The 12333-nt window shown below is 61.9% G+C and overlaps 1 protein-coding gene across 3 annotated transcripts in view; it reads right to left on the reverse strand.

Annotated features, from left to right (window-relative positions):
- Window positions 1-891: 891 nt before the first annotated feature.
- The window catches only part of ADGRB2 (adhesion G protein-coupled receptor B2), a 29095-nt gene continuing 17653 nt past the window's right edge, over window positions 892-12333 (reverse strand). Inside the window, exons 15-30 of one of the 3 annotated variants that reach the window (XM_012642219.1) lie at window positions 11952-12078; window positions 11462-11565; window positions 11261-11363; window positions 10392-10542; window positions 10143-10212; window positions 9648-9714; window positions 9401-9486; window positions 9016-9114; window positions 6728-6899; window positions 6315-6410; window positions 5918-5957; window positions 4654-5273; window positions 2250-2285; window positions 1861-1956; window positions 1704-1760; window positions 1117-1302 (exon numbers count right to left, since the gene is read on the reverse strand). In XM_012642219.1, coding sequence (XP_012497673.1) covers window positions 1117-1302; window positions 1704-1760; window positions 1861-1956; window positions 2250-2285; window positions 4654-5273; window positions 5918-5957; window positions 6315-6410; window positions 6728-6899; window positions 9016-9114; window positions 9401-9486; window positions 9648-9714; window positions 10143-10212; window positions 10392-10542; window positions 11261-11363; window positions 11462-11565; window positions 11952-12078 — 2110 coding nt within the window. Of the gene's footprint in view, window positions 1303-1703; window positions 1761-1860; window positions 1960-2249; window positions 2286-4653; window positions 5274-5917; window positions 5958-6314; window positions 6411-6727; window positions 6900-9015; window positions 9115-9400; window positions 9487-9647; window positions 9715-10142; window positions 10213-10391; window positions 10543-11260; window positions 11364-11461; window positions 11566-11951; window positions 12079-12333 lie in introns of all 3 variants that reach the window. The other 2 variants (XM_012642220.1, XM_012642221.1) reach the window with 2 other exon arrangements.

The raw sequence follows: 12333 nt of genomic DNA on the forward strand, positions 1-12333 counted from the left end.
CAACCCGGCACGAGTCTCCAGCCCCTGCCCCCCGGCACCACGCCAGCCCGGCTCCTCCACCCCACACGCACCTGGAGCCCTGGCCCAGCCCGACACCCAAGTCTGCACCACGACCCAGCTCCCTGCGGCCGTGAAGGTCAAGTCCAAATAGAGCTGCGTTGAAGCTCCACCTCCACCAAGCCTGGGTTTAAAGTCCCAGCTCTGCCTCTGACTGTGGCCTCAAGCAAGGCGATCTCCACGTCCAGCCTCATTTTCCTAGCCACAAAACAGGCAACCTAAAACCTTCCAACAAGGTGGCTGTGAGGGGCCAGGGGCGTGTGTCTGAAGCTCCCAGCACAGGGCGTGGCCTGAGACCAGGTGCTAGGTGATAACGGCTAATCCTTAAACGGCTTATCCAGTGCCAGGTGCCTGCTCAGTGCTGCGCATATGCGGATCTGTCTCATCCTCGTGTCAACCCCGTGAGGTGGGCGCTATTACCATTCCCATTTCACAGAGGGGGATGTGGCCCCCACGCCCCAGTGAACGGCAGCCGTGACCACCACTGCCACAGGGGAAGGCCAGCCACAAGAGGTCCCATCCCACATTCCCAATGTGCTTACCCCCACCCAGGCTGGGGAAGGGACGTGTGCAAGGTCACCCAGGGAGTCAGGGACAGAGGAGTCAGAACCCGGGCAGCCCCGTCCCAGTCAGGGCCGGCCTGACCCCACCACACAATCTGACAAGGCCAAGCCAGGTGAACCAAGATGGCGGAACAAAGCCGGAGTCCCAGGCCTGGGCCTTCACCTGGGGGAAGTAAACAGCTCAGCAGCAAAGTCCACAGAGTGAAGTTTATTCCCAAGAAAGTTCCCCTCCCCCCTCCCCAGCCAGGGACAGGGACAGACAGGCTGGGGTGAAGATGGGGCTCCCGTGGCTGAGGGGCCTCTGAGGAACAACGAAGGGGCCTGGACCCCCAGGCCACGCCGTGTCTGGCTCCCCCAGCCTGGCAGAGTCCACGGCGCCTCCCTGCCCAGCCCTCAGGAGAGGGGAGGGGGCGCTGGCTCCTGGGTGGTTCCAAAGTGGAGTGTGAAAATAGAGAGATATATATATTTATATGCAGTGGGCAGTCCAGCGTGGCACTCACACCTCGGTCTGGAAGTCGCCATCTGGTGGTTCTGTGGGCTCCCAGGCTGTGGCCCGGTGCAGAGCCAGCCGCTCTCGGGGCTTAGGGGGCAGTGAGCCCAGTGTCATAGATTTGAAAGTGCTCCAGCTCTGATGTCGCCGATGTTGGGTCATGCCAGGACGCTCCCCAGGGCTGGGCTTCTCCTGCGGAGGGAGCAGGAAGAGCCCATGGAGATGGGCCAACACCCTCTCACCCATTGTACGGAACAACAGACTGAGGCCCACAGAAGGCCAGTAATGCCCAAAGCTACAGAGCAATCAGGTGTCAAAGCAGCATTCAGACACAGATCTGCCAGGCTCCGGAGCAGGCTCCCGTGCTAAGCGGCCCCTGGGGCATGTCTCCTGCCTGCCCGCCCTCCCTCTGGACCCTGGTGGACTCTCTGCGGCGGCTTCCCCACCCACTGAGCAGCCCCAGAACTGCTGCCATGCTGTGGGGTAGGCCCTTGGAGAGAGGCAGGCTGAGGTTGCCCGGGCAGGGGAGGAGGGCAGGGAGGGAGTGAGTCCCTCGGAGCCCACCTCACCCCACCCGGCCCAGGGGGACTTACGCTGCACACGCTTCGTTCGGCCGCCCCACCCGAGGACACACTCCACCGCTTCTCCCTCTGCAATGGGGGCCATGGGTCAGGGTCCAACCCCAGGGGCCACTGCACCAGGTCAGGCCCTGAGCTTCGGGACAGCGGCAGCCATGGGAGGAGCCCTCACCTTGGCCGTGGACTGGCTGCGGTAGCGGTCGAAAGTGTGGAACTTCTGGTTGAGCTCGTGGTAGAGTTCTGAGTGCCGTTTCCGGGTGTGCATCACCTTCTAGGAGCCACAGGGCGTCAGAGCGAACCCCCCTGCCCCAGGCACTCAGCACCCCGGGCCCCCCACATCCCTGCCTGCTGCCGGCCCCTCTGGGACGAGACCGGGCTCTCTCTGCACCTCAGAGCTGAGGGCTTGGGCGAGGGGGAGCAGTGGCAAGATCCCACTGACCCACAGGCGTGGGGTCCTGGGGTCAGGCTCTGCAACAGGGCATGCGCTACTTTTAGGAGGGGCCCCTCCAGGGACAGACGCCACAGACAGATGCCCCACTCCCCACCACACACAGCACTTACCTCAAAGTCCAGGTCTGAATACCGTAACTTCTTTCGCTGACGGAGCAACAGGGAGGCAGTGAAGGAGAAGAAAGCTTTTTACCACATGCGGGGGTTTTAGAGACAGGACACCTTGTACCCCAACCCAGGCCCGGGGGTTGGGAATCCTCCTGGGGCAGCTTTGCAGGCCTCACTGCATGCACGCTGACGCACACACACGGGTCAAATGTCACGGGGCAGACCTCCATCGTGGCAGGGACATGGGTTCCCACATGGAGTCACAGAACCAGGCCCCGCATTCCACGCCCCGTCCTGCCAGCCCCCTTCTCTCTAACAGGCACAGCCTCCCCTCCCTGGAACCCTCCACTGGTCCTGCAAACGCAGGGATTAAGGCTTTCGGAAACCGTCCTACGACCCCGCCTTGCCCCTTTTCCTGCCAGACCAGGCCCTGCCTCCCAGGGCTCTCTGCCCTTCCTGCCTCTCCTGGCTCTCGTGTGCCCCAGGCCACCTTCAAGGCCCCAGCAAGCTTAGGCAGCACCTAGTGGCACTCGAGGAGAAGCCTGAGGGTCTTAGGATATTGGCACCCGGAAGATTATGAGACCGAGGCCAACTTTCCCAGGTTACGATGGGGAAACTGAGACCCAGGGAGAGGAAGCGACTTGCCCCGTGGCCCTCACAGGAGATGCTAAGACCACAATCTGGGTCTCCCAAGTCCCAGGCATGGTGGGCACACTCACCCCACCGGCCCACGACACCCTTCCCTGGCTTTTGCTGTTCGCTCGATCCCCGCTGCCCTCCTGGCTTCTCTAACACCAGGCCCTCACGCTGCCCCCTGGCACCGTCTCCTGCGCCTCCCCACGCACACGTGTGTCCTCCCCCTCCCCACCCACACCCCTCTTCCTGGAGGCAGCAGGACCCCTCTCCCTGCCCGAAGCCCCACAGGCACCGCACACACAGCTCGCGCCCAACCAATCACCCTGAATTCCGCACCCAAGCTTGCACCACCACCCCAACACGGTTGCCCCCCTAGAATTCTGGATGTCATCCCTGACCCCTCAAAACGCCACCACGCTTACTGCGACATCCCCCATGAGGAGCCCAATGCCGGCCCCTCCGCAGTGGCCCAAGAGGCAGGTGTCCACAGAACAAAACCTGCCAGGACACTGTGCGCACCCTTCTCCAATGCCCGAGCATTTTGTCTTTGTTACGCCTTCCTGTTCTGCCATCCGCGGGCACCAAATGTTCAAGACCCATTTTGGGAGAAAAACTAAACTTACAAGGCCTCCAGCTGCTAACTTAATTTTCTTTGTGTGGAGGACAGGGAGCAGGTTTCTCGGACCGAACATGAGCAGCCAATCATGTCTCAGCCATGACGCCTGCCCCTTTCCTTATCCACATAGCCTTCATCCCTCCAACTAGAGTTCTAGAATGTTCTAGAGTTCTACGGTGGGCCATAACCACCTGCTTGTTCCCAGTGATCCTGTGCAGGGAGGAAGCTTTAGGAGGCCAGAGGGAAGGTGAAGCACCCACTGAAGGCACGCGGGCAGGACCCAGAAGGGCCTGTTTTCTCAGGAAGAGAAGGTCGGTCACCACAGGCCTAGGGGCAGCACCTGGGCTCATTTCAGGGATGATAACAGCAGCTATTTCCAACTACCTGGCGCTTCCTCCTATCTCCACACAGAGATAAATGCTTTATGTCACTCAATCCGTCCTCAAAACAACAAAAAATCGGCCAGCCGCGGTGCCTCTCGTCCATAATCCTAGCACTCCGGGAGGCTAAGGCAGGAGGATCACTTGAGGCCAGGAGTTTGAGACCAGCCTGAGCAAAAGTGAGACCCCATCTCTACTAAAACTAGAAAAAATTAGCCGGGCGTGGTGGCATGCGCCTGTAGTCCTAGCTACTCAGGAGGCTGAGGCTACGGTGACACCACTGCACTCTACCCAGGGCAACAGAATAAGACTCTGTCTCAAAGAAAAAAAAAACCTACAAAAAGACAACTACATTATCTGCACTTTACACTGAGGAAACGGAGTCCACACTGGACCCCAGATCTGCGGGCCGTGCAGACCCCGGCTCAGCCCCTCATGCGGCTTCCCTGACAACGCGGTGCCTTGCCCAAGCCACGTCTCCTAAAAGGACTCATCTTGACCAGCCACCGCGAAGCAGGCACTCGAGCGAGTGTGAGTGGAGAGCTGCACGCTCAGCGCGTGAGTCCAGGCTCACGGGAGGAATTCAGAGACACGGGGATTCCTCGGAGCGGCCGTGAGCACAGAGGGCGAAACGCACAGTGTGCGCACTAACGAAGGTGCTGCTCTGTCTGGGGAGGTTGGTGGCTGTGCCCTCCCAGCTGCAGCCTGTGATTCAGACAGTCTCAGGCACACAGCAGGCAGACCACCCCCTGCCCCACACCCCACAGCCCCTCACCTCCAGGGAGCCCAGCTTCATGGTAGAGCCGGGCACCGTGCGGGGCATGGTCCGGCTGCGCTCCCCCGGCTCAGGCACTTGGCGGGCGCTGGGTGTCGGCGGTGGCGGTTGGAAGGTCATCCCATAGGGGTTCTGTAGCGATCCATAGGCAGGGCCCAGCCCCAGGCCCGAGTGCTCCACGGACAGGAAGCTGGGGTAGCCTTCAGGGTGGGCCAGTGTCTTGGCAGCCCGCCGAGGGGTCCCCTCAGGCCGGGCCCTTGGGGCATCCTCACCCCCTCCGCCCCCACCGCCAGGCTGCAGGCTCAAAGTCCGCCGGGGCAGCACCATGTAGTCCCCCTCGGAGCCCGGCTCGGTGGGCCGCAGCCATGTGAGGTCCAGCTGCCGGAGGCCGCCCTCCCCACACATGTACACGGGGTTGGCCTCCTGAGGGGGCGGCGGCTCCCCCAGCCCTGGCGAGGCTGCCATGGGCACCAGGATGTTCCCAGGCAGCGGCGAGAAGCTGAGGCCGCCCTCAGGACCCACGAGGCAGGACTTGGGCTCCTCGTCCTCGTCCAGGGACAGGCGGGAGAGTGTGCCCGTGATGGTGGACGGGTTGCAAGTGTTGACCTCCTTGAACAGAACTGGGGGCAGGAGTGGGAGGGAGGGGGTGAGTCCTGAGGAGGAGGAGCCCCCACAGGCCCTTGCCCAGGCTGGGTAGGTACCAAGCCCCTGAGCTCGGACAGGAAAGGAAACTGGGTCCTGGAGAGATGGCTGGCGGCTGGTACTTTCCCACACACGAGAGGGGTTAATAAAGACCACAGTGAGGCAGGGCAAGAAACAGAGGCAAGGCTCAGCTCCCTGGGTCCTGGTGCAGGTCCTGACCTCTGACCCCACAGCCCCAAGGCTGTCAACAGGCCCTGCTCCTCCCCTTCCCTGGGTAGCACCTCCCTAGGGGACAGAACTAGAAAGAGATTCTGGTAACAACGTACGTAACAGCCACTATGTGCCCAGGGTCCTAAGTACCTGATGTCCCCTGATTCATGTGAGCCCCTAAGCCTTCCACCTGCCCTGGGAGGACAGTATTCTCTCCTCTACAGGTGTGTCAACTGAGGCTCAGCGAGGTAAGCTGTCTGCCCAGTGTCGTACAGTGAGCAGCATGCGCAGCCTTGGGTCCAACTCAGGGCTGTGCGACTCCACAGCTGTACGCCAGCAGCCAGACACCCCGCTGAAGGGCCTCCCCTCTTGCCCACCCTGGGCCAAGCTCAGCTCTGCCCCAGCAGCTCACCTGTTTGACAAGCCAGATCCACGTCCTTTTCAAAGTCTGACTATAGGCGGAGAGGGAGAGAGCAGGAGGGCAGAGGGGGGATCGATGTATCAGGGTGGGAGGGGGCCCAAGCCCCTCCCTACCCAGCTCTGCTCACTCTGCTGCCAGAGGTGCTGCCCCCAGCACACTGCCCAGCAAAGCCCGGACACGGTCTGCTCCACTCCCACCTGCCAGGTGGGGAAACTGAATGGGGGAAGAGTGTGCCCAATGCCACCCAGGTGTTGGTGGCTGAGCGTGAATCAAAGCCAGTCTCTGGCCCCTCCCTGCCATGGATGGGGAAGGTGAGTGGCCTCCTAGGACGGGAGGACCAGGGGGCACCCAGAATCCACCTGTGCCCTGCCCAGGCCTCCTCACTCACCAGGATCTGCAGCTGCCCATTCTTGCACGAGTCGGGGGAGTCTTCGCTCTCATCGGCCCGACATACGCCCATCTGGCACTTCACCACATCCTGGACCTGGGGGCAGAGGGCACCTGCTGGACCCGGAGCCACCACAGGGCCCCTGACCACAGCTGGCTGTGCCTCCCACCCTAGACACCCCGGTAGGTGTGGAAGGAAAGAAGCGCATCCAGCCCAGGGGACGGTGATGATGCCCAGGCTGGGTCAGAGGGGAAGGAAGGAGCCCCAGGAGGCCAAGGCCAAAGCTGGGGTACAGTTGTGCCCAGCTGGGACCTGAAGCACCCTGGTCAGGGCCTCAGTTCTCTCCACGGTGAGAGGAGCCAGAGGCCTGGCAGGGTGTGGTGGGCAGGCAGGGAGGGAGCGGCCCGGCCCACCTCTCGGCGCAGGAAGCAGTGCACAGCGGTGATGACAAAGCCCTGCGCAGAGTTGAAGACAGCAAAGAGGGCCTGGAAGAGGACGGAGCGGCGGTCTGTCATGGCCAGGACAGCAGACATCCAGGTGAGCGCCAGCAGGGGCAGCACCACGCAGGAGCTCCAGAGTGAGGCCCTGAGGGGGACAGCGGCAGAGGGTCCCTCAGGGTGACACTCCAGGGGACAGGGCACCCTGTGCCTCTACTCAGCTTGGGGCCCTTCAGCTACCCAAGACCAGGAGGGCCCCGAACCCCAGGACCTCAGCAATGTCCCCAGGCAGAGAGGGGCTGAGGAGCCAGAGCCAGAGAGACAGAGAACAGAGACAGAGAGCAGAGAAGGGTGGCGCCAGAGCAGGGACCAGGAGCAGGGGAGGGGGACACGAACACAGTGAGACTAGCCAGAGACAACGGCCACATCCGGACAGAGACAGAGAAGGTGGAAAGGGACACTGGGAGCGGAGAGGAGTAGACAGAGGCAGATGCCGTGAGTGTCAGCCCCAGTTTGCACAGAATCACCTGGGGAGCGTTTAAAGAATGCACAGGCCGGGCTGAGCCCCAGCGCCTAACTGGGTAGGCTGCGGAGGGGAGGAAGAGGGACACAGAGACAACAGCCACACTGAGAGAGCACGAGACAGACAGACACACCCAGACAGAAAGATTAAACAAGCAGAGCACGCAAGGGATCACAGAGCACAGATTCTTGGGGAGAAGATGGGGGGAGGGTGCCAGGACCAGTGAAGCAGAGGCTCTTTCCCCCCAGGTCCCCACGGAGGACGTGTCAGGCTCCCAGTGGCTGCTCAGAGCCCTGGCAAAAGGATCATAGCTGGGGCCAAAAGCTGGGGTCATGGCCAAACCTACACATCCCTGGCCTGCTTGCCAGGGGAGGGCAGAGAAAAAAGGCAGATGGGCCCCAGCATCCAGGCTGGTCCCACCCTTCCCCCACCTGCTCCCCTGCACAAGGGACCGCAGGGCAGCTCTGCCCTCCTGGGCCAGGTGCCACATCCAGCCCATTCTGCCTCACAAACACCCCCGGTGGGAGAGTCAGGCACAGCTACAGACAAGGCAGAGGGTGGCAGCATTCTGCAGGGACAGCGGGAGAGGCCAGGCAGAGAGATGGGCAGGGGGCCAAGACCTGTCCTAGGAAGAGTGGCTCGGGGCTGTTCAGCCTGGCAGGGGGGTGGACACAGTGGTCTCTGAAGCCCCCGGAGGCAGAGCCAAGACCAAGAGAGGGTCTAATCACAGTATAATCACAGTAATAAGAGCTACCATTGATTACCCACCAATTCTCTACCAGGCCCTACACTGAACACTTTACATACATTATTTCAAATCGTGATCAAAACAACTCTACTAAACAGGCGTGGGAGCAGGCATGGGATTATTATCCCAATTTACAGATGAGGAAACTGGAGTGTGCCCAGCTGGGCAGGGAGAGGCAGAGCTGGGACACAAACCCAGCTTGGCTGACTCGAGAGCCCAAGCTTTCAACTGCTGGGTCAGACAGGCAGATGGCAGCCCAAGCAAGAGGGAGCTTTGCAGGGGTGGTGCCAGCCACCTCCAGAGGTGGTGAGCTCCCTGACCTTGGAGGTATGCAAGATAAAGCTGGACCTTACTGGTCAGGGAGGCTCAGATGGATTTCCGGCCCTGGGTGTGCGGTTGGGCCTAAGGCCCTCGTGGATTTGTTCTACTCTTGCATAGCTGGGATTTTAAGATTCTCAACTGCGGGGGCAAGGGTTTCAGGGAAATAATTCTCTACCTCCATGATTCTCTGCCTCCAATTGATTGTGAGATTCAATGTCTCTAAAATGCTAAGTCTCGGATTCTATGACAGATGATAAGACTCTTATGATTCACTCATTCTAACATTCTTAGCTTCTGATTGTCTTATTCTAAGATCCTATCATTCTAATTCTAAGGTTCTATAGCTCAAAAATTCTAAGGGCCTACGATTCTATGAGCCTCAGTAGGTTGGGGGTATGGGGCCGTGCCAGTACAGAATATTAGCCGGAAGTGGGGGCAGGGCGGGAGCAAAGGGTGGGCGAAGGAACCCAGCACCTCCGCAAGGCACAGACATTCACTCCCCACTGCCCTCTGCCACCTTATCACCGGGCCCTGAGAGTGCATGGCAGTTGCGGGCCAGGGCAAACTTTCCAGGGCACTGGGCTGACATCCCTCCTCCCCCCACCATGGGCACTGCCCCCCCAATTCCTTTGCCCCACCCACCCCCACCGCCCCCCAGGGGGCACGACTAACATGGCGTTCCTGGCCGAGGCTGAGCTGAGCAGGGGGCTGGGGACCGCTCCACACGCTGAGCAGGGGAGGAGCAGGCTGGCCCAGGGGCACCGCTCCGACCTCGGGGGCGGCACAGACATGGGAGAAGGGGGGAAACACATGGGAAGCCGGGAGATGGGGCAGAGTGAGCCCCGAGTGGGGTGGGAGGGGGAGGGCAGACGAGAGAGAAAGAGCTGGGTTAGGGTGGGTGAGGGGCACCCCGGGTGCCCACCGTGCCTGCAACCTTGATGCACCAAGGTTGGGGAGCTCCGGTCACATCTTCGAGCCCTGAGTCTCCGAGAACACCCAAGGCCCCTCCTCCCTGCACCATTTCCAGAAGGCCGAGTGGCAGAGGCCCTCCCCTTACCCGGCCCTCTGCTTCTTGGATTTGTCGGAGATGCCATCACGTGCCATGAGCTTGTTGAAGACGATGATTCCGATGAGCATGTTCACCTGCGGGCCCAGTGGTGCGGAGGGGGGAAGACAGGGTCACCAGGTGCGCTCCTGGCAGGGAAACCCCCAGGTGGGAGCTAGAGTGCAGGGAGGCGGCGGAGGGATGGACAGGATGACCCTCTGGGGCCACGGCCCTCCCAGGACGCTGAAAGGGCACATACCAGGACTATGACAGCTGCAGGGCCCACAAAGGCGTAGAGCAGGCCGCCCTCCAGGGAGAGCCAGCAGCTGGGGTGAGCGGAGGAAAGGGGGGTCAGACACCCAGCAGGCTCCCTCACCACCCTCCAACCCCACCCCTCAGTACGCCCAGACTGCCGTGCCCACATCACCGATGGAGTCCAAGCCCAGACAGGGTGGGAGGGAGCCCCTGGCTCTTGGCTCTTGCTGAGCCTCAGTCTCCCCTCCAACAAAGGTCAAGAACATCAGGCCCAGCCTCTAGGGCTACCCTGGGGATGAAACAAGGCTGAGCCCTGAGCTAACAGGATATTCCAGCATATTCCTTAATAGGGAAACTAAGGCTCAGCAATGGGGAGGAATTTGCCCAAAGACCCTCAACAGGCGTGGGCCAGGATTTCAGCCTGAGAAGGCCTGATACCCAGTCCAGTTCCCTCACAGATCCACTGACCCCCACTGCCCACCACGGGAGGCCCACGTACTAGCTGGATGTACCGTATCCTTTGGTTCGGGTAAAGCCGACAGACACGGCCACCACCAGGGCAGGCAGACCTGGGGGAGTGGGGGCACCAGAGTGAGACGGCTGCTGGTCTTCAGGGCCCCCTCGATCTCCCAGACTCCCAGCCCAGCTGACCCGGCACCCAGAGAGCTGGGCCAGGGCCAAAGCTGAACCTCTCTTTGCCCCTGCCCGCCAAGGCCCAGCGGCAGAGTCCAGCACTGGCCCTGCTCACCCCAGCCCAGGCAGAGGAAGCGCTTGCGAACGAGGCGGGTGCGCATCCGCCCAATGACAGCCAGGTAGGACTGCCAGGCCTCGGTAAGCACCCAGCAAAAGGAGGAGAGAAAGAAGAAGTGCAGGAAGGCAGCCGTCATGGTGCATACGCCCTGCAGGGAGAGGGAACGGGAGGGAGGGGCCCTGAGCAGCCGCCAGGGTGGGAGGCGCCAGGCTTCCCACGCCCCGCTGCTGGGCGCTGCCACGGCCGCCCACCTGAGCCCCGCCCCCCACAGAGCCCTGCCAGGCACCCCCGCCTTCCTGCACCCACACACAGCACGACACAGGCCTGGTGACACACACACAGCACTCGGCATCCAGGGAGGCGGTGGGCAGGCCGCCCACGCACAGACGGGCTGGCAGGGAGCGGGACAGACAGGAGCACCTGCCACGTCACAGCGGGGCGGGCCTAGTGCCTGGCACGCACGGTGCTGGCACTGTGCAGAGAAGGCCGAGGGGGCACAGTCAGCACAGGTCACCCACAGGCAGGTGGCAAAGGAGGCCTTGCTCAGGCTCCCACATGCCTGCAGACAGGAGCAGGCCCAATGCCACCTGCCCAAACACGCGCACCCAGGCGCTCAGCTCACACACATGTTCACTGATGTATACAGACATTCCTCGCTCGAGTACACACCCCCCTCCAACGCCTTCACGTATGCTCACACACGCTATTTCACACACACCCTCACCCCCACGTGCAGCTCGGGTGTACACAGCCAGCACTGAAGGACATACCACACACAAACACACGTCCTGCCACCAGCAGACGCTCTCCGCCCTCTCCCCTTCTCTCCACTCTCACCCCTGGCACCCCCGGGAGCCTGCACCTGCCTTGCTCAGCACCCGGGACTGGCCCACGAGGATCAGGATGTTGGATGCCAGGATGGACAGGCAGAAGTTCAGCAGGATGATGGAGCGTTCAGACTTTATGAACCTGACAGGGCACAGCAGGCGGAGACAGAGGCGCTGGCTGCCCTGCCCAACCTGGTGTGGCCGGCCACCTCCCCCCACCCCGTCCCACGTCAAACCTACCTCCAGAAGGCGGCATAGATGGCGAGCAGGGTGAGCAGCGCCATGCAGGACACCGCGCAGCCGATCACCAGGGGCACCGAGGGGGAGCCCGCCAGCTCCAGGGTCTGGGGGAGGGGGCAGACATTCAATGGGTTACCGGGAGAGGGCAGCTTCAGGGCGCCCCGTAGGGCGACACCTTCTTGCTGTCGCACGCACGAGTGTGCAGAGCAGACCCAGTCACCCTCGTGGACACACACTTACACTCAGTCACCCACACTCTTCCACATACGACCAACACGTACACACGCAATCGGCCACTGCCACACACCCCAGGCACATGTCATCACTGTGAGCACCATCCAGGGCACAGACACCCATGTGCAGCCCCCCAGGTACACCTGCAGATGCACATTTGGGATCACCCAGGTGCCTGCCAACACTGTCACCAATGGCCACTGGCAGCCCAGGGGCCTCCTCCCTTGCCCAGCCCAGACACCTCCCTCCCACTCACCAGGTCCTTGGGTGGCTGGGCCAGCACAGCAAAGGTGGACAGGTGCTGGCACTGGCAGCGGGTGTGAGCTGCCTGGGTCTCCAGGGTCTGGCAGCTCTCAGTGTCCCAGTCCCCTGAGCTGGCATCTCTTGGGTGGGGAGAGATGAAGTGAGCACCAGCCCAGTTCTGCAGCCCCACCCCTGGTGCTGGCCACTGCCCCAGGACAGGATCCAGGGCAAGGCCACATCCACGAGGTGACAGCAGGGAGCCCCAGGATGTGCTCTGGACCTCATAGGCCACGGATGGCACCAAGGAACTCTCTTGCCTTCCAGGCAGGAGAACCCTTTCTGATGAGGGGTCACAGGGCTGTACCCTTCCTCACCCAGAGCTGCCACCCAACTCA

This window comes from Propithecus coquereli, unplaced genomic scaffold (genome assembly GCF_000956105.1).
Source record: "Propithecus coquereli isolate 6110/MARCELLA unplaced genomic scaffold, Pcoq_1.0 Scaffold178, whole genome shotgun sequence".
Classification (NCBI taxonomy): Eukaryota; Metazoa; Chordata; class Mammalia; order Primates; family Indriidae; genus Propithecus; species Propithecus coquereli.